This window comes from Hermetia illucens, chromosome 4 (assembly GCF_905115235.1).
Source record: "Hermetia illucens chromosome 4, iHerIll2.2.curated.20191125, whole genome shotgun sequence".
Classification (NCBI taxonomy): domain Eukaryota; kingdom Metazoa; phylum Arthropoda; class Insecta; order Diptera; family Stratiomyidae; genus Hermetia; species Hermetia illucens.
The window spans coordinates 21,608,758-21,627,425 of NC_051852.1; the positions used below are offsets into that span (position 1 = coordinate 21,608,758).

General features: G+C 44.2%; 1 protein-coding gene across 1 annotated transcript in view; it reads right to left on the reverse strand.

Annotated features, from left to right (window-relative positions):
* Positions 1-17,586, reverse strand: part of LOC119654480 (structural maintenance of chromosomes protein 6) — a 24,738-nt gene extending 7,152 nt beyond the window's left edge. The window contains exons 1-15 of the mRNA XM_038059901.1: positions 17,352-17,586; positions 12,701-12,938; positions 12,371-12,644; positions 12,185-12,311; positions 12,044-12,121; positions 11,815-11,984; positions 8,169-8,372; positions 7,836-8,032; positions 7,455-7,780; positions 2,453-2,766; positions 2,180-2,396; positions 1,949-2,119; positions 1,774-1,878; positions 1,582-1,715; positions 1,406-1,523 (exon numbers count right to left, since the gene is read on the reverse strand). Coding sequence (XP_037915829.1) covers positions 1,406-1,523; positions 1,582-1,715; positions 1,774-1,878; positions 1,949-2,119; positions 2,180-2,396; positions 2,453-2,766; positions 7,455-7,780; positions 7,836-8,032; positions 8,169-8,372; positions 11,815-11,984; positions 12,044-12,121; positions 12,185-12,311; positions 12,371-12,644; positions 12,701-12,938; positions 17,352-17,429 — 2,751 coding nt within the window. The 5' untranslated portion in view covers positions 17,430-17,586. The remainder of the gene's footprint in view (positions 1-1,405; positions 1,524-1,581; positions 1,716-1,773; positions 1,879-1,948; positions 2,120-2,179; positions 2,397-2,452; positions 2,767-7,454; positions 7,781-7,835; positions 8,033-8,168; positions 8,373-11,814; positions 11,985-12,043; positions 12,122-12,184; positions 12,312-12,370; positions 12,645-12,700; positions 12,939-17,351) is intronic.
* Positions 17,587-18,668: the final 1,082 nt, after the last annotated feature.

Sequence of the window (18,668 nt, forward strand, 5' to 3'; positions counted from 1 at the left end):
GGCTAACGCGTTCTATGCAACGTGGGTATTTCGTTACGGCGTGCCAGCTAACGACTGCTGGCGCGCGGATCAAGGCGCACAGTTGGAAACCGTTTTGTTCAAGTCACTGGCGAAATTGACCGGTTGTAAACGAACTCGCACCATCCCGTACCATCCAGCGTCCAACGGAGCAATTGAGCGTTGGCATCGGTCGTTAAAGCTTCTATAATGTGCCACGAAGGTTTGGATCCAGCTGCTGCCGGCGAATGGTTCGTCGACGGTAACGACAACGTCAACCAGTGTGATTTCGTCAACAAGCTGCGGGAGCACATGCGAGAAATGAGTTCACCGCAACAACAGAACACCTTTCTTATACAAAGACTTGAGTTTTTGTTCACACGTTTTTGTGCGAGTAGACGCAGTGAGGAAATCGTTGGCCCAACCTTCCACCGGTCCGCACCGCGTTCTCCAAAGGGTAACCCCAACAGTCTATTTAGTTGAAATCAACGTCTCAACCGAGTGATTAAAACCAGCGTTTCTCCAGGCTGAGGTTGCCCCATCCACGTCACCTTGTGTGTCATTTTCGGCGGTGTGGCGGGTTTAGCTCCAACTCGCGTTCCGACATCGGAGCCTCGACCCAGCTTTTCACCAGACCATGATCCGGTCGTGTTACTAGTCACTTCTCGCGCGCAGCTGCCGTCTACGCCAGCCCAGCCTATACAGCAACAAACCTCGCCAGCTGATCCGGGTCGAGCAAGGAATAGTGCACCAGCGAAACGGCGTGGAACATTTTCTTCAACAGCGGATATGCAACATTTCCACTCAGCGGAGCCGTCGCCTGAAGTCCGGCGTACGAGCGCTGCACTGTCACCAGCGTTGTCCGTGCCCATGCATAGTCGGTCACCGCTAGCGCCCGACATACGCTCACGTGATATGTTGCCTCCTATTAGGTAACACCAGCCAAACTTGCGGGTATATCCCCCTTCGCATCGTCGACGAAATAATGTATTAAAACATTGTGATGGACGCCATCACTGCGGAGGGAGTGATGTAGGGGTGTGGAGTTATCAACGCAGGGCGCGATGAAGTGGAATGGAGTCAAACCTTCAGACAACACGCACATTTTCGTAACGAGCTTTGTATTTGGCGATTGTTTAGTAATAAATGTTGTTAACAGTTTCCGTGGCGTGTGTTATTTAATTTGCCCTACACACCTGAACAATAGTACGAACACAATCATATCCTACAAGCCCACCCACAACTGTTTATTCAAGACGACTGAAAAACAGGGTGAACTTTTCGGAAAGTACCATCGAGAGTTAAAACATGAAACCAAGATTTACAGCGGCCATGCATATGTGCATTTAAGGCACTATCCTTCACCTGAAAGCTTGCAAAACACGTAATGACGCGATTAATCACTTACCAAAACCAAAGAGTCCGAAATGGTTTGCATAAGCTGTTGATCCGTTTGGAATTTTAACCTCTTGTCTTCTACCAGAGCCGCCACATCATGTATATTTTCTTCGATTGAACAAATTTGCCTGAAATTATAAATATTTGTTTGCAATGAACTCAATAGACCATTTTGATACTACCGACTTCATTTTAACTTCTAAGCTTTTAATCAGATGGTTTAATTCGGAGTTGCTTTTATCCGTATCGACACGTTCACCATTATTGGATGCTTCTTGGTGGTATTCTGACAACTGGGGTTCTTCATTAGCAATAAGAGTCTGTTAAAGGGAAAGAACCGGATAAAAAATGTTCTTGATCGAATACCAGCGACTATACCTTTAATTTACTAATATCTTCTTCTAGCTGGCTCAATTTCGCAGTAAGTGTACGCAGAGAATTGCCCTTCTTTGCTACTTCCAATTTGTTTGCATTCAGCTCTTCCTAAAATATTCGAATCGGAATCAAAAGTTTTCTACGAGTCAATTGGCGAGGCCCACTTAAAGTTGCTTACCATCAACGAATTCACTTCACGTTCGAACGATTTAATTTTTTCCTGTTGCTTCTGAACTGCTTGGTGCTTTTCCTGGGCCGCCTGTTTCAGTTCCATGCAATTCGACTCTTTTTCTTTCAGCTTGGTTTGAATCAGATTGCGACTGTTTTCCAGTTTTTGCACTTCATTGCGCTACGTAAGGAGATATGTTACTTGCCTATGAAATTAGGGTTAATTATTGCGGTAACTTACCAACACTTCATTTTCATTCTCACTGGGGAATTCATAGTTATTCAATTCTTCAATCTGAAGCTTGATGTCATTCATAGATGATTCGTGTTTACGTAGTAGTGTCTGATTCTTCTTTTGATATTCTTCGAAATTTCCGAGTTTTTGTCGGAATGATTGCAGTTTCTGATCAATCTGCTCTTGCAGTTCTTTGTTGCGTAAAATTTCGTCACGCAAAGCCCTGAAAGGAGATAACATTCAAAAATGCTCATCTTTTGTACAATAATCGAATTTTACTTTTTCCTGTCATCTATGTTCACTTGCATGTAGCGCGGATTTCGAGGTTCCAGCGAGTATGCACGATATAATGGTGATGGAAAATATTCAATAAGCGGATCCAACAGGACGACTTTTCGTAAATTTGCTGGAACTTGGGATTCATCTTTGGTAAGTTGAACGGCAAGATTTTGATCCTCAACCAAGACTATTGTTTCGATGTTAATTTGATCGATGAGGCAATTGATAACGTCAGGATCGGAACATTTTATGAGGTCCAGAAGTAGATGAGCGCCTCGTATTTTTGGTACTGACCCATCTTGTACGTTGTATTGCTAAGGAAAAGCGGAAGCAGTTCAGTATTATCAGGTATCTAGCTTTAACGCATTGGATTATAGCTAATTAGAAATTGTAATAAATCACTTAGAAATTGAAGATGACAACAATCGAAAGCACACATCCCCAAATTGCAAAAGTTGGCTGACCAATAAGTTATGACATCCGGTTAAGGATGTCTCGACTATAATATCTATTTCCGCAAACAAAGTATTTCTATATATTTTCGCATGTCTGCGGTAAGGTGGCTTAGTAAAACTTGCCTTTGATTAGTGGCATTGCAACTCGTCCAGGTTGAAGCCTGAGTTATGATTCTCACACGTTCTTGTTGTTGTCTCCCTTCCTTTGATAATGCTCCAGTGCATCAGTAGGGTTGGTTTAGTTATTTTCATAGCAAATAAATGTTAATTAAAACGCGCACGTCAAAACGAACGCGGCGCTCTCGCTTCCTTCTGCCAATTCTGCCTCTCCAGGGCCGTTTCTCCTGTCGAGGACCACGTTGTCGGGGAATCGAGGCAGCAAACTCTTCGCGGACGGCTGTAAGAAGGCCACGCAGAAGGAAAGCCAAGACCTGCGACTAGGATAACTCATCAAAATGACTACCTTCAGCGTTCGATGCCGACGTTCTAGCATCCCATTGAACCGTCGGTGGTATGCAGTTGTTCGCTGACGTTTAAATGCCAGAAGCTTTCTGAGCTCCGAGAAGAGAGTAGATTTAAGTTACATTCCCTGTGATGATGACTGCGGGAACACTAAATCGCGGAATCCACTTTCGACCGAGGGCCTCAGCATATAACTGTGCTGTTATGCCTCAGGGTCATGAGGTAATGCTTGTAGCCGTGCGGGTCTCGCAAAAGCCTATAATATCGAGGTGTACCGTGTAGAAGCACGTTGGGAATACACCTCCCTAGCATGTCTAGTGACTTTACACCTTTGGTATTCGGCTCAAGCATTCACATCCTTGTTCATGGATGGCCAGAAATACCTGGTGGAGACTAACCGTTTCTTGTCCGAATGCCAGGATGCGCACTTGCATGCACCGAGCTAAACACTTCCTTACGAAAAGCGGCCCGAATATATGAATGTGGGCCAAAAATAGAAAACTCATTGAACTTGTATTTGAAGTTCGGTTTTGTAGACTCTAAACAATTGCGTTATTCTTTTGGCCTACGCCGATTGGCGAAAAATTCACTGCGGCTGGGATGTCAGGGACTAAATTGTCTTTACCGGACATGCGTTAAATGCCCGATGTGAACTGGCTGATGTAGGTTAAGTGCCAGGCAGATAAAGGTCGAGAAATGACAGTTTGCCAAAGACTTGGATGAATGGAATGGGGCACCCGTCAGGAATCGTCTGAGCATTCAGGCGTCTATAATATCCACCATTGGGCTTGGAGACCAAATGGAGTGGAGATGACGAACTGCTCTTAAAAGGTCTGCATATACCCTGCTTAAGTAACTTTTCACTTTCGAGAAGATTGGGGAAACATTAGTGTTGACATGCTGCTGGACATAATGCTTAACTGGCTGAGAAAGACTAGATTCGGTAGTAATGGAGGAGTGCGCGAATGCGTGGAACGACAACATCCTCAAAAATGATAGAAAGTGCGTTGTTGTTCCAGCAGTTCGAAATTTCCCCTGGCGACCGAAGAGAAGTTGTGGAGTCCATCAGAGATCTATACTGCATATCTACCAGCGCATGCATAGCTACCATAGTGACGCAGGAAGTCTGCGTCTAAAATGGGGACCTGGAAACCTGGGAAACGCCTGCTGGACAACAACACCACCAGCTCTACTACCAAACCCTATCTCCACCTCCACGTAGCGATCGCTGGGAACTCTTTCTTAACGAAAACATGCAGACGGAGAAGGATGGTAGTGGCATCTGACAGTCGAATTAACAATATTCGAAATAAATTTCGAATGTTGTTAACTCTGCTGCGCCACATCACTCCGCCCCCAGATGAAACCTAGAGGTTTCAGCGACTGAACCCGGAACTGCATTTGCCATCATTCTGCGAAGTGAACACGACGTTGATTTGGAGCGCACACGGGCTTCAGTCTGGATAAGGAGACAGTCTTTTTGTGTCCTCCGATCTAGAGTTGGAAGAAATACTCTCCTCGCTCGAGAATACGGGTACGGTATGGAGACTGCAGCGGCTTCCGGTCAGCATCCATCCTGACCAGGACGTGCGGCTGTGTGTCGGGGGTGTGGTTTTCATGCGATGAAGGTTGTCTTTTAGCAGGCGCAGCAATCCCGAATCTGTGAGACCCGATCTCTTATCGAAGACCGGATCACTTGGGAGCTTTGGGTTCTCCCCGCATACCAGCTACGCGGGGGGCTGGCAGCAAATTCCTCTCGGCGGGTTGTTCGGAGGCCAAGTGGGACAAGAGGCAAGACCTGAGTCCAGGACGGATTGCCGCGAGCCATAATGGCGGCTTTCAGCATCCGGTGCCAACGCACTAGCATCCCATTGGATTGCGGGTGGTGTGCCGTAGTCCGCTGGCGTTTAAATCCCAGGAGTTTGCTAAACTCCGAGGAAAGGGTGGACTCAAATTGCATTCCCTGGTCAGTGATGATCACTGCAGGGACGCAAAGGCGAGGGATCCGCTCTCGACCGAGGGCTTCAACGCAAGATTGCATCGTAATGTCCTTCAGAGATATTGCCCCAGGCCACCACGTAAACCTGTCGATAATTCTGAGGCAATACCTGAAACAGTGCGAGTCTCGCAAAGGACCTACGATGTGGATTGTAGTGCGGGAAAATGAGCCCACTCCTTTTCTTACATCCTTGATGACCTTACATTTCTGGCATGCGATGCACTCTCTGGCCCAGGAGTTGGTGTCCTTATTCATGGAGGGCCAGAAGTATTTCTCGATAACTAACCGATTTGCGTTGTCCTGGATGCGTTAAGTCGTGAACCGCGTTGAACATTTCCTTACGAAAGGTGGCCGGAATGTATGGCCGGGGTCCCTTATCCGAGTATTCGCAGCAGAGAGGTTCGAGCCGAAGATGAGCAACTCCCGAAGTTTGTATTTGGGATTGGATTTGAGACTCTGAAGTACTGCGTCATCTTGCTGCGCCTTGGCGGTAGCTGAAAAGTCGAGTAAGGCAGGGATGTTAACCTCGGAGACACGTGACAAAACGTCAGCAACTATGTTGTCCTTGCCAGACACGTGCTGTATGTCCGACGTGAACTGACTTATAAAGCTCAGGTGTCGAAGCTGACGGGGGACGTTTTGTCAGGCTTCTGTTTCAAAGCATATGGTCCGTGAACACTGTGAACAGCCTGCCTTCTAGGGAGAAGCGGAAGTACTTAATGCTCAAGTACGTGGCGAACAGTTCTCGATCGTAGGTGCTGTAGTTCCGTTGAGCGGGATTTAACTGCGTAGAGATGAAGGTCAACGGCTGCCAGACTTGATTCGCCTTTTGATGAAGAGCGCCTACTGCGATGTCAGAGCATCAACAAGAACGGCTAGGGGTTCGACCGCCCAACGTCAAACCTGCCAGCAAGTGATCCAGCTTAGCTGACTCACTTACCGACAGGCGCTTGATCAACTTTTTTTTCAATACGCTGTAGGAGGCCGATTTTACGATGTCGGCCACCAGGAGGATGGACTCCTCATCCAGGCCGACAATGGCATAATTAAACTTAGTCGTGTTCGCTGTGATTCCGGACATCTAGAATTGCCCCTCCAGATGGACGAACCGCCACCATCATCGCCTTTAAGGGCGCCTAAAAAAACTGCACACGGCCATGAGAAAATCGATATCCCGACGAAATTGATAAGACTGACCAGGCTAACCCTGACCAATGTCCGAGGCCAGATAAAAGCAGCAGGATCACTCTCGAGACCATTCGATATCAACAACGGTCTAAGGCAAGTGGATGCCCTATCATGCTTCGACCCGCGTACGTACAAACTGCCTTCATCCAGATCGATCAGGCGGCGCGAGATCACATCAATGAAGCCAAGACAAAATATATGATGGTAACGTCAGCACTAGAAACCAACCAACCAACATCAAACCGCAATGGCCAAACGGGAAGAATAAAGATAGGAGACTACAACTTTGACACCGTTCAAAATTTCTTCTATCTAGGGTCGAAAATCACAACCGATAACAGCTATGACGATGAAATCGCTGTTAGCAGCAAACAGAGCCTATTTTAGCCTACAGAAACTGTTTCGCTCGAAACGTCTCACCATAGGGTCAAAACTCTTACTGTACAAGACTATGATCTTGCCAATCCTCATGTATTCCTCGGAGACTTGGGTTTTTAGCAAGAAAAATTGCGAACTCTTGGTCGCGTTCGAGAGGAGAATCCTTGGAAGAATTGCTAGCCCCACGACGGTCTAGTTGTGGATAAAATCTGGCTCAACAGGTTGCGGTGAGCATTTAATCCGTATGGATAAGGGTGATCCAGTCCGGAAAGTCTATAAGGGCAATATCTATGGTAGAAAAAGAAGACGAGGCAGACGCTGCCTGAGATGGAGCAATGGCGTAGGATGCCAGACAAATTTTAGGGATATTGAATTGGTGGACCTCAGCGCAAAACTGGTGTGTCTGAAGTTCCTTATTAAGACAAGTCTAGACCGGATACCGGTTGTTGCGCCGTTGATGATGATGATAAAGAATTTTCGTTGAAAAATGATACCAATTTTACATTGACTTTCAACTTACCTGGCCACGAAATTTTGCAGTAATTATAGTGTGTCGACTTTGAGGAAAATGTGTTTTTATAATTTTATCCAAAACTTGACGATCTTGACCATTATTGACAATGAAACTCGTCAGATGACCACCAAGAAGTTGCTCTACAACTCCACGCCATTTTTTATCAGGTACTTCTAAATATCGTCCCAGCGGACCTTTCGGTAAAGCTGAGAATTTTCTGTTATTATAAACTTTTTCAATCATTTGAATTAATGATTTCATGTGTTGACCATAAACTTCAAGACGATCGTTTGATAATGTTCCGATTCGTGTTAGTTCTTGTTCGTTGGAAGCTAAAATGGTTTTCTTTGCAAATAGAGTTCGAAATAATGAAATTTATAAAGTTACCGATTTTATGTTGAAGAGACTTTTTCTGCATTTTCACTGACTCATATTCCTCCGTTTGTCGCTCTTTATTGTGTGCATTTAGCCGTAGATCTTGTTTTAGCGTTGCAATCATAGATTCAACTTCTTGGCGTTGATCTTCCAGCCTTTTCTTTTCCTGATCTACTTCAAGCCGTTTTTGGGTGATTTGGGATGAGTTCCTATAAAATAGAAAAAAGTTAACTAATAAGCGTTAAATATTGTAATGAATGAGCCTCTTGTGGAAATTTGCAGAAATGAAACAAACTAAATTTAGCACGTTTTGTTTATTATTAGAACAATAAAATTATAACTTACGACTCTTTACGTTTAGAAATTTCCTCATTTATGGTTTCTATTTCTTCTTCAATTCGCTTGCAGCGGTCCCTAAGTTTCACACGTTGTTGCTGTTCGACTTGGTATTTACAATTCGCTTCTTTATATGCATTTTGCAGATTGATCAGTGCTCGATTCTCCCCCTGCAGCAATGAATTTTTTTCATCACATTCTCTTTGCAAATCTCTGATTGGAAAGAACAAAAATTGTTAAATTTTCATTCTACATAATTGACTCATGACATGCATACATTGGGTATGTGCAGAAAATTCACCTATTCTGTGTTTTATAATTAATAGAATATTTCCTGGTATTTATAGGGGCGAACCAATAATTCTTTTCCGATTTGATATGTCTTTTTGTCTTATTGTTTTTTTACTATGCAAAGGAATTTGATATGCATGTCTCTGGCAATCAAGTGAAGTTAGTTACAATTTTGCTGTATCAAACCACCACCAGTTGGTGCTGTTGGTGTCAAGAACGTATACTTTTCCTGTATGAGTTCAGACTAGGTCATAAAGCAGCGGAAGCGACCAGGAACATTAACAGCGCATTTGGAGCTGATACGGTAATCGAACGAACCACACGACGGTGGTTCGAAAAAATCCGGTCAGGCGACGTAAACCTTCAAAGTGAGCGACGTAGACATCCAGGATCATCGACTGATAATGACGAGCTGCGTTTGCTAGTCGGATCCGACACACGTCAGTCTGTTAGAGACATTGCAGAGAAACTGGGCGTACACTATTCCGACAGTTTCCCGGTACTAATAACAACTTGGAAAGGTGAAAGGACAAATGGGTGCCGCATGTCCTTAGCGAGCAAAACATGGCGCTTCAAATGGAAATCTCTCCCGCAACAGAAGCGATTTCTTTTTGCACAGAATAATGACATGTGATGAAAAGTAGATATTATACGACAATCGTCGCCAATCATCACAATGGCCACTATCCATAAAGCGGCCTCTACAACCCTTGGGGTCAGTACATCAACCGAGATACTTGGCTCTGGAATGACGATGTTCAAATGAACGCCCGTGAAAAGAAATGCCTCTACTATAAGTTTCTCGACGATAAAACGCTCGCCAATTTGCAAATTTATAAGAATCCCAACCGTGAAACAAAGAAAACAGTCGCTGTCACCCGAGCGTCCCATTATAAACATCTTTACGATACTCTGGACACTCGGGATGGCGAGAGAGATCTGTATCAATTTGCCAAAACCCGAAACGAATACACACAGGATATCGAGCACTTCTATTATGTTAATAAAAAGAACGGTACTTTGCTTACAAACCGTCGAGCCGCGACGTATAGATGGGAGGAATATTTCGAGAAGATTTCAACTGAAGAATTTGCTCACCTTCTACTTCCACAACCATTGCCGACATTTGGAGTAGTTCCACCTTTCAGCGCAACTGGCGGAGAGGCAGACGGAGCGGCAACACTGTTGGCAGAACCAAAACCAAGTGGCCGAGGAGAACCTCCAAAGTAGTGGCACCGGGAGACTATGTATCGGATTGGCTTGTCGGCCGTTATGCAGTAGGCGAATGCTCTAGAGGCCCAATTAGGGCGATCAGACCAGAGTCTACACGGGGACTCATCTGAAGTGGCAATAGTCGCGAAACTTTACCAGGGGTATACTGATACCATGGGAGCCGGGATAGCCCCTGAATTCACATACTTCAGGTGAACTCTTGTTGTATGTGCCTTCAACTCGGTTGTTTTCGGTTGGCCCCTTCATGGGGGTTGTAGTTGGGTTCAAGCGAACAGAGACCTTCGGGCCTCAGCGTGGTGTTGCGTTTCAACACGGGTGCCATACTCCTTAGTTCGGTAGAGACTTTGATAGGTCTTGCATCCACCAGTATGAATGCTCGGTATAGACTGGCACCGTCGTAGCTTGCTGCGGCGGGGCTCTGATTCAATCCGTGTCTTAAAAAGACCGTGGGATTAAGTCCACGAGACAGTTACTCACGTTAAACCCCCAGGACTTTCGTGTCAACGGGACTAAAGTCGGGGAAGCAATAAAAAATAAGAAATTGGGGTAAGCACCAGGACCTGACAACATCGCTCTGGAAAGCGAATAGCTGGGTCCCAACACTGTGGCTCAGTGAATTCTTTAATCGGGCATTCGCGGAATCGTTGAAATAACCGTGAATCAAGCCGGATTTGTCAAGAACTGTGGAACTATTGACACAATACACGCTGCGCGTTCACGCATGGAGAAACACCGTGAAAACCATCGCCCTCTTTACATTGCATTTCTGGATTTAGAGAAAGCGTTTGGCCGTGTGCCACACGAACTCATCTGGTATACTCTACGACAACACTTAGGGCCAGAAGAACTCGTGCGCTTGGTTCAATTACTCTACCACGAAAAGTAAAGTTCGAAGTGTGGCGGGTGTATCAAAACCGCTTCGTGGCTCTGTTGGTGTTCATCAAGGAAGCGTCCTCTCACTTTTCCTCTGTTCTTATTATGGACACCGTCACACGGAATATCCAACGTCCAGCGCCCTATACACTGCTTTATGCATATGATCTTTTCCTAGCGGCTAATAGTAAAAATGACCTCGAGCAACTTGCACAAAAATGGAATGATCGCCCCATGCAACACTGCCTCAAATTGAATCTGAATAAAACTGAAGTTTTTTACGACCGATCCCCATGAAACAGGCACAATCACTGTCAGTGGCAGTGACCTGCCCAGAACTGAGCAATTAAATTATCTCGAGTCAATGCTATCAGCCAATGGAGAACTGCTTTATGAAATTGCTTCACCCATTAACGCAACCTGGATGAAGTGACGTTCCACAACTGGTTTTCTTTGTGATCGAGGTTATCAACGAACGTCTGAAATGTACAATTTATCGTAATGTCGCCTGTCCTATCGCTCTCTATGGTTTTGACTGTTGGCCGACTATAAAAGACAATGAACGTCATCTTGCGTTAGACTCGTGATAACGAGAATTCACTTGCCAAGATTGGTCTGAACATCGAAGTCGATGGTAAAAATCTGAAAAGCGAAACAACGGTGGCTTGATACGCTGAATCAGGATTTAAAAGCGATTGCAACCAGATCATGCATTTGATAGGGCCAAATGGCGAGGCCGATCACGACGAGCCAATCCCGCTTGGGACAAAGGCTGAAGAAAAAGAAGAAGACAATTGTGAACAGAGCCAATAGAAGCAACAAATAAGTCCATTCACGTAACCATTTCATCCTTTCTGTTAAAATATGATTACTTGAAAAGTAACAAACAAAATACTCGTCCAGTGGCGTTACAGCGTTGAAATGTCAGCTAGCGTTCTGAAATGTTTTTTTTTTCAACGGATATGGTAATTGGCATGCATAGTTATTTTCTAACGCGGGATTCCATTAGAGAAAAATAAAATACATAACTAAAAACAACTGAGTGCTTTCTACCCCGCACATTACGAAGTTAAACAAAGTTCCACGCAAATCAAGAAGAAAAACTGTTGAGAAACAAGAACAAAACTTTAACTGGTCACTGGCAGCGGTTTGTAGGTAAACCGGAATAAAAATCAGATATCATTTTATATGCTTCAGAGATTCGGGGACGATTTCATGCACAAACCACATAAATGCGACTGATTCTAACGGTACTTACTTCAACCTTTCTTTCAAACTAACATCACTGGAATTACTATTGATCTTGTCATTGATTTTATCCCTTTCAGTTTCTTTGGCTGTAATTTCATTCTGTAGTTTCTCAATTTTTTTCTCTTGTTCAGTAACGCGCAGCCACAGGCGTTGTAATTTGTACAGATTGATAGATTGCTGTTAATAAGATTTATTGTTCTTTGAAAAAAAACTGAAAAACCCAACTATTTATTTACCTTAATCTCTTCCACAGATTTTAGTCTTTCATATTTGACTTCAAGTTCTCTTAATTCTTTTTCAGCGTGTTCCAATTGCTGAAAGTGCTCAGTGTTAAATTTCCCAGAGAAAAAAAGAAAGCCAAACTTGTATCTACTTACTTTTGTACTAACGGTGAGCTTAGCTTTATATTTATTATAGAGTTGAACGCATTTGTTGAGTTTCTCCAAAATTATTTCCATTTGTGTAGCTTTTAAAAATAATTCGTAATTTTTCTTGGGTACCATGCTGAAAACGTAAAACAATATTTGTTTTTGTTATATCAAATTATTTTCATAGAAATTTACTCTCTCAGGAAACTCCGGGCTGCATCTTGATTCAACACAAAAACAGGATTGTCTGTTTGGATGTTGTGAAACAACATTATTTTCATCAAGTCCTCGCGACTCTTAGAAACAACGTGACCGTATGCATCTTTGATTTCATAAGCTGAACTTGTAGGCGTGATTTTTCGTTTAATTATAATCTTTTGTCCAAATGTATCACTATCGTAAGCGCCAACACCTACATTCGCTATCTCAATTTCGATGGTTGCACTATTTTCCCCTGCTTTGATGAAATCTGTGTGTGAAATCGATATTGTAAATACGTTTCACTAGAAATTAACCTTAGTTTACTTTTTAATTGTCCACTTCTGCTTGTTTTGCTCGCTTTCGCGCCAAGCCCAACGATAAGTGCTGTCAGGATTGCACTCTTGCCACTCCCGTTACGACCAATAAGAAGGTTCACCTGGGGATTGAAATCAATTTGGAGGTTCCCATGGCACATAAAATTCGTTAGGTGTATCCTAATAATTTTGCCGCTCCGAACTCCTTCGTTTTTATCTTCATGTAGTAATGCAATTTGCGATTTGATCTGGAAAAATAATAGAAAAACATATTTACAGTGTGTGCGAGAAAAATCAGCGATTTAAATGAGAATTCCCTCTTTCAAAAATACAAAAAATTAGCTGCGTGGTGGAATGAAGATCTCTCTAACCTCAGGAAGCTGACCAGAGAAATCTTCAACATCTGCTACAGGCAAAAATACTGGCAGCCATACAAGGACTGCCTGAAGAAGTACAAGTCGGCCATCAGGACCGCCAAGAGGCGGTCTTGGCTGGAATACTGCCAGAACGTCGAAATCACAAGTGAATCCGCGAGGCTCAGTAAGATTCTGTCCAAGGAACATAAGAGCCTGTCGTCCTTTAGGGTTCTGAGTATTGACCGACTATAAAAGATAATGAACGTCATCTTGAGGTAATGGAGACGGGGGTGGGGTGGTGAGATTACTTCTCTTCTGTGGGCTCAGGAAGGTCAGAAGTCCCACTCTTAAATTTTTAGGATTTTCGGCGAAGTAAAATTGCAAGACATTGATTCGCCGAAGGTGAAAACTTCTCATCTTCTTTCTCATCTCAACTCAAGTAACTTGCTAATATCCAATTGCAAGAAAATATCGCCAAATAACACCAAAACTGACAATTTCTCAAGTGTCATTGTTTTTCTCCATTTTACTCCGCTAGAAATCCTAAAACGGAACCTTTTTTTTCAAAATTTAATGCTTCTAGAATCGGGAACGCAACACTAACCTCTTCTATCGAAAACGATCCGCGCACCCCTTGACATAAAAAAAATCTAAAAAGAGCAAACGCACAAAATACCTATAGAATAACGACGGCAAAGTGTTCTAACATTCCCACACAAACTTCACCCAAATTTCAGAACATATCCCAGCCCCCATTCATAAGAAAATCAATCAATACTATTAATGATTTAGAAAACCAAAACCGACTTCTAAAAAAAATCAATCAAATGTCGGAGGTCGTCTCGCTTATTATACCAATATATGACTCTTTTCTTTTACAGAAAGGTGATTAGGCCCTTGGAACATTCGCCTACTGCATCCCGGCCAGCAAACTATAGTGAATAGAGCGTATCCCGATGCCACCATCGAGGTTCTTCTCAGAATTGTGGCCCAGTCTTCTTCGCCGCCACCTCAGAAAATCTTTTGCATGGTACAGCATACTCGTTTCTTTCATCAGAATGTCGGCTGGGACCGAGCCCATCACCCCCATTACTATTAAAAGCACTGCAAACACTCAGAACCATCAACCGATAAACCGCATTTACCTGCTTCCTTCCCTGAGAGTTTACAAGTATCTCCGCCCACGCATATGACGTATGAAGCAGCTTGGCTTCAATCATCACCCCGAGGTATTTGATAGCCGGCTTCGAGAAGACCGGATGTCCACCGAACGTCTTCCTTCTGCAGTTCATTATTAAGACCGCTTCTGTTTTCTCATCCGCCAGCTAGGACTTTATCGCTCTCACTGTTTTCGTCGCGTTGACCTCAGGGTGCTTTGTTGTAACGACTACAGCCAAGTCATCCGCAAAGCCGATTATCGTAGCCCTTTCGAGCCCTATGGTATATGGGCTCTCCTATATGCTTTTTGAGGCCCTCATCCATCCCATACCAGAGAGTCTTCTGTGAAAGGTAGTTTTCAACCAGACTCGCTAAATATCAATAAATTGAATTCGGTTCCAGTTGGCGAAGTTGAATGTATTTTTGAAATCCGATGCTAACACGGCACATCAGCGGCCAGAAACCAGCTAGCTTTTTGCCAGATTTACTACCAAGCTTATTGAATTGACTGTAAAGTGGGCACGTCAAAAACCAAAAAACAAGCCATTGTTCCTTTCGACAGTGGATAGCAGTCTGTTGTAGATGACTCTCTCCATCATCTTGCCCATTGTATCCAGCAGGCAGATCGGCCGATATAATGCTTATTGGGTTTGGGAGGGAACACCACCTTTTTTGCTTTTTCCGCTGGCCAGCGAGTATTTCTTCTTTTAGGCATGCCTCGAAGGTGTTAGCGAAAAGGTCGGACCTAGTCTTCACTGCCAGCTTCAAAGCTATGTTCGGGATGCCATGTAAACCTAAGGTCTTGTTGCCACCGATCTTACTACATGTTTCTCGCAGCTCCTCCTAAGTTACCGGAGGTATTACACACTCGTTGAGCTTGACCACCGTTTTCCTTCCGCCGTTCTACCCCTCCTGGCGAGGAAACAGGGTGGCAACCTCTTTTACGCGCGGGCAAGTCCTTGAGGTGATATTGTCACGCTTCTCATGTTTAAAGCAGTAATATTACTTCTCAGAATGGCCCCTTTTAAGCGGCCACGGAAATGTCTGTGCGTTCCCTCTCGATCCTCCCTATCGTCACCGATCCTACCATATATTTCCCGTAACTCCTCCTCAGTTACTGGAGGCATTTCACACTCATTGAGTTTGGCCATTATCTTTCGCAGCCTTTTCATTGCCGCCATGTAAGCCCCACCCACGGGTTTATATCGGCTTGGTCGCACAACTGTTAAGTAGTTGTTTATACTCCTCCGAATGGCCTCTTTTAACTGTCCACTGGGTCGTCCCCTGTCGACCATCGATACCTAAGGAGGCTTTACCTCCTTGCTTTGGAACATGCAATAGTTGGTTTGCCTACGGGGGAGCAGTCGCCTTCTGCGCATAGTAGCATCGCACGCTTCCGCTATCCGTCGGGTGATTTTGTCATTTTTTCTCTGGCTGAACCATTTAGCGATATGTCGCGGAAACTGTGTCTCCTTTAAAAAGTTTTCGCAGTCCACCTAGCATTCACAGACACACAAGAAGCTTTAGATATGGTCCATGACATTATCGGGTTCCAAACGTGCCCCGGCACCAATTTTCGCATCCTCCGAAATCATCACGCATGTCGAGAAATACGGGGAGTGGTCACGCCCGAAGTGATAAAGTTATGCACGGTACCCTCCGTGTCCGCTTAGGAATTGAGTTAGGTGGTAACCAACCTCACCGTGCCTTCGTTTGATCCATTTGTGTGTCTAGCTTTCTTTAGGTGAATCATTCCATCTTTTTTGCAATTCCAAAATAGATTCACTTTGTGCCAATTGCCGACGATAGGTATAGGACTCGCCGATTGCATATGATGGGTCATAGAGGCGTCGACCTTCGTTCGCCAAGATGTCGACGAGAATCATGCCTGCCATCACACAAGCTGATTCGTCTGATGTTGTACAGTAAGCGTCGCAACGTTTCCAATGCACTCAATCGGATATTTGGTAACATTCTTGCCAACACTGTAGCCACTCCGGAAGCTTTGGTCGCTAAATTTTCAAAATGGAATTGGAATTTCAGTCTTTGGTCAACCATGACTCCTAGGCATTTAAGCGTTGGCTGCGACTGTATGATGTGTTCACCAATCCTGATCTTTATCGACGCCTGCTTCCTTCGCTTGGTAATCAAGACTACCTCGGTTTTATGCTCCGCGAGTGTCCCCTCGCCCGTTTGGTCTTTGACCACTATCGTGATTTTGATATGGCTCACTAGTTATAGCCACAAAGGTGCTTTTCTCGTGGATGGTTTGTGAAAGTAGGTGGCGCGCCGCCTGATGATAGTTGAATGTACGATGGTCCGCAACCTCCTTCTCTTTGAACAGTAACCAATGTAAGTCAGCTCCTGAGTCCTTGCTTGTTTGCTTCCTTGCCATATCTCCTACACCAGTTGTTATAAAGCAAGTTTATCGAGAGGTGACAGACGAAAATTTGCAAGATGGCCTCAAGTTGAATGCTCCCAGTGAAGCGACCTTGCTTGAGGATGACGCAGAAGACATTGACAGGGCAATTGCTGAAGTATTTTAAGATTCATCCGAATCACTTCATATCAAGAGAGTGACAAACCGAAGGGTCCCCTTTTCGGTGTGGATGAAATGCGCTAGACAATACCTTCCCGCTGCTGTTCCATACCGTGAACATTTTTGAGAACTTTCTTGATCTAGCTCGCTAGTTGAGGGTTCGTTATTTCGGGAGTCTACTGTACAGTCAACATCGTCGCCAAGCTTATGGGCAACGATCTACCACTTTCCCTTCCTTCCTCGTTTCACGTGATCTTGCCGATGTCCCGGAGAACAAAACAAAAAGAACACGGCTTCTAACGAGTGGCCTTCGTCACTGCCCAACTCAACAACAAAGAACCTTAGTTGAGTGGGGCGCTAATAATACTCGCTTTCTAACCACGAATTACTCTTCTTCATCAAGTGTGGAAAAACTCTCCCTTGATTCCTGTCCCTGCTTGTTGACTAACCAACTCCAACATTTCAAAGTTTTATTTACATCCTCTTCTTGGCATTATTACACTTTATGTATATTCATACATCCTAGAAGAACCATCATCAAATTCCAATTCAAATTGGGTTCCAGATCCCTTTCAATTTTTAAATAAAAACGCGCTAGATTTTTTTACCTGTTCGGGTGCTTGCCGCCGTCTTTTTGTCTGCGTTGTTGAGGCATCATTCTCATCATTAGCTCGCTTCCTCTGCATCTTAAAGGCTTAGAACAAATACAACTCTTCAGTTCATCGATGGGTTGATTACATTGAAATCTACACTACTCCATTACTTGTGAAATAACAAACAACAAAACAAAACACGCTTCCCGCTTAACGACGACCGTCGGTTTCATTGGCAAGTGCAAGCTGTCACCCGTCCGGGAGATAGACAAATGGCAGTTCAATGGATGATGGGTTAATTCATTTGAATCGACGGTGGCAGTACTTAGACAATGTCACTGTCAAAGTTCCAATTGGAGTTAGTTAAATACCTAATGGCGGGGGAGAGTACTGAGAATGACATTAAAATAAGTTGTCGTTCACCTAGTGCTTACCGAGAGTATTACAAAATGTGCTATGCGGGGTAGCAAAGCGCCGACTCTCAAGTTCTTATGAGTATTTAATATGTCATGTCAAACAAATTGTCAAAGTTCAGTTACATGTTCTTCTGATTTGATCTTCCGGGAATCCCCTCTTAACTTGCCAATATACAGAGTGTCTCAAAACTACGAGATAAAATACATGGCAAGCAATTCCTAATGGAATTCTAAGCAAGCAACGTTAAGTAAATTTTTTTCCATTTCTGAATATTTCAGCCGCCACTGGCTTTTTAATTTCTAAAAAACGCCACATTTACTTCACTGAAATCAAAATAATACAAAAACAAACTTTTGTGTGGAACTCGGATGAATCTCCGCTAAGCGGCTACACACTACTCCATCCCCCGTTGATACTGGGTTGCAGCGACAAAACGCGATTCCTGGCCCATCAATTTTAGGGGCGCAGCTCAAATTTCACGCGCCGTGCACCTTTCTTCCCCGAGATTTCAGCCCCGGGGACAAAAGGCTTTAACTTGGACACGGAGACGTTCTTGGGTTCAGGCCCTTGGGGGTGTTAGCCCTGGTCAAAAAATGACGGAATGGCTGGGGTGACTTTAATTTGACCACGGTATCCCGGAGCAAACACAAAAGCCAAGTGGTGGAAAATACTGACCCGGTATCGAACAGGGGTCTCAGATTCTCCCCGTATATTAACTCGGCGGAGCTGGTGGCAAACTCTTTACGATAAGCTGTGCAGAGGCCAAGTAAAAGGAAAGGCAGGACTTGCGACCACAAAGAGTCATCATGTGCCATTATAGCGGCCTTCAGTGTTCTATCCAAGCGTTCCAGCATCCCATTGGATTGCGGGTGGTACGCAGCCAACAGCCCAGGAGTTTGCCTAACTTCGAGAACA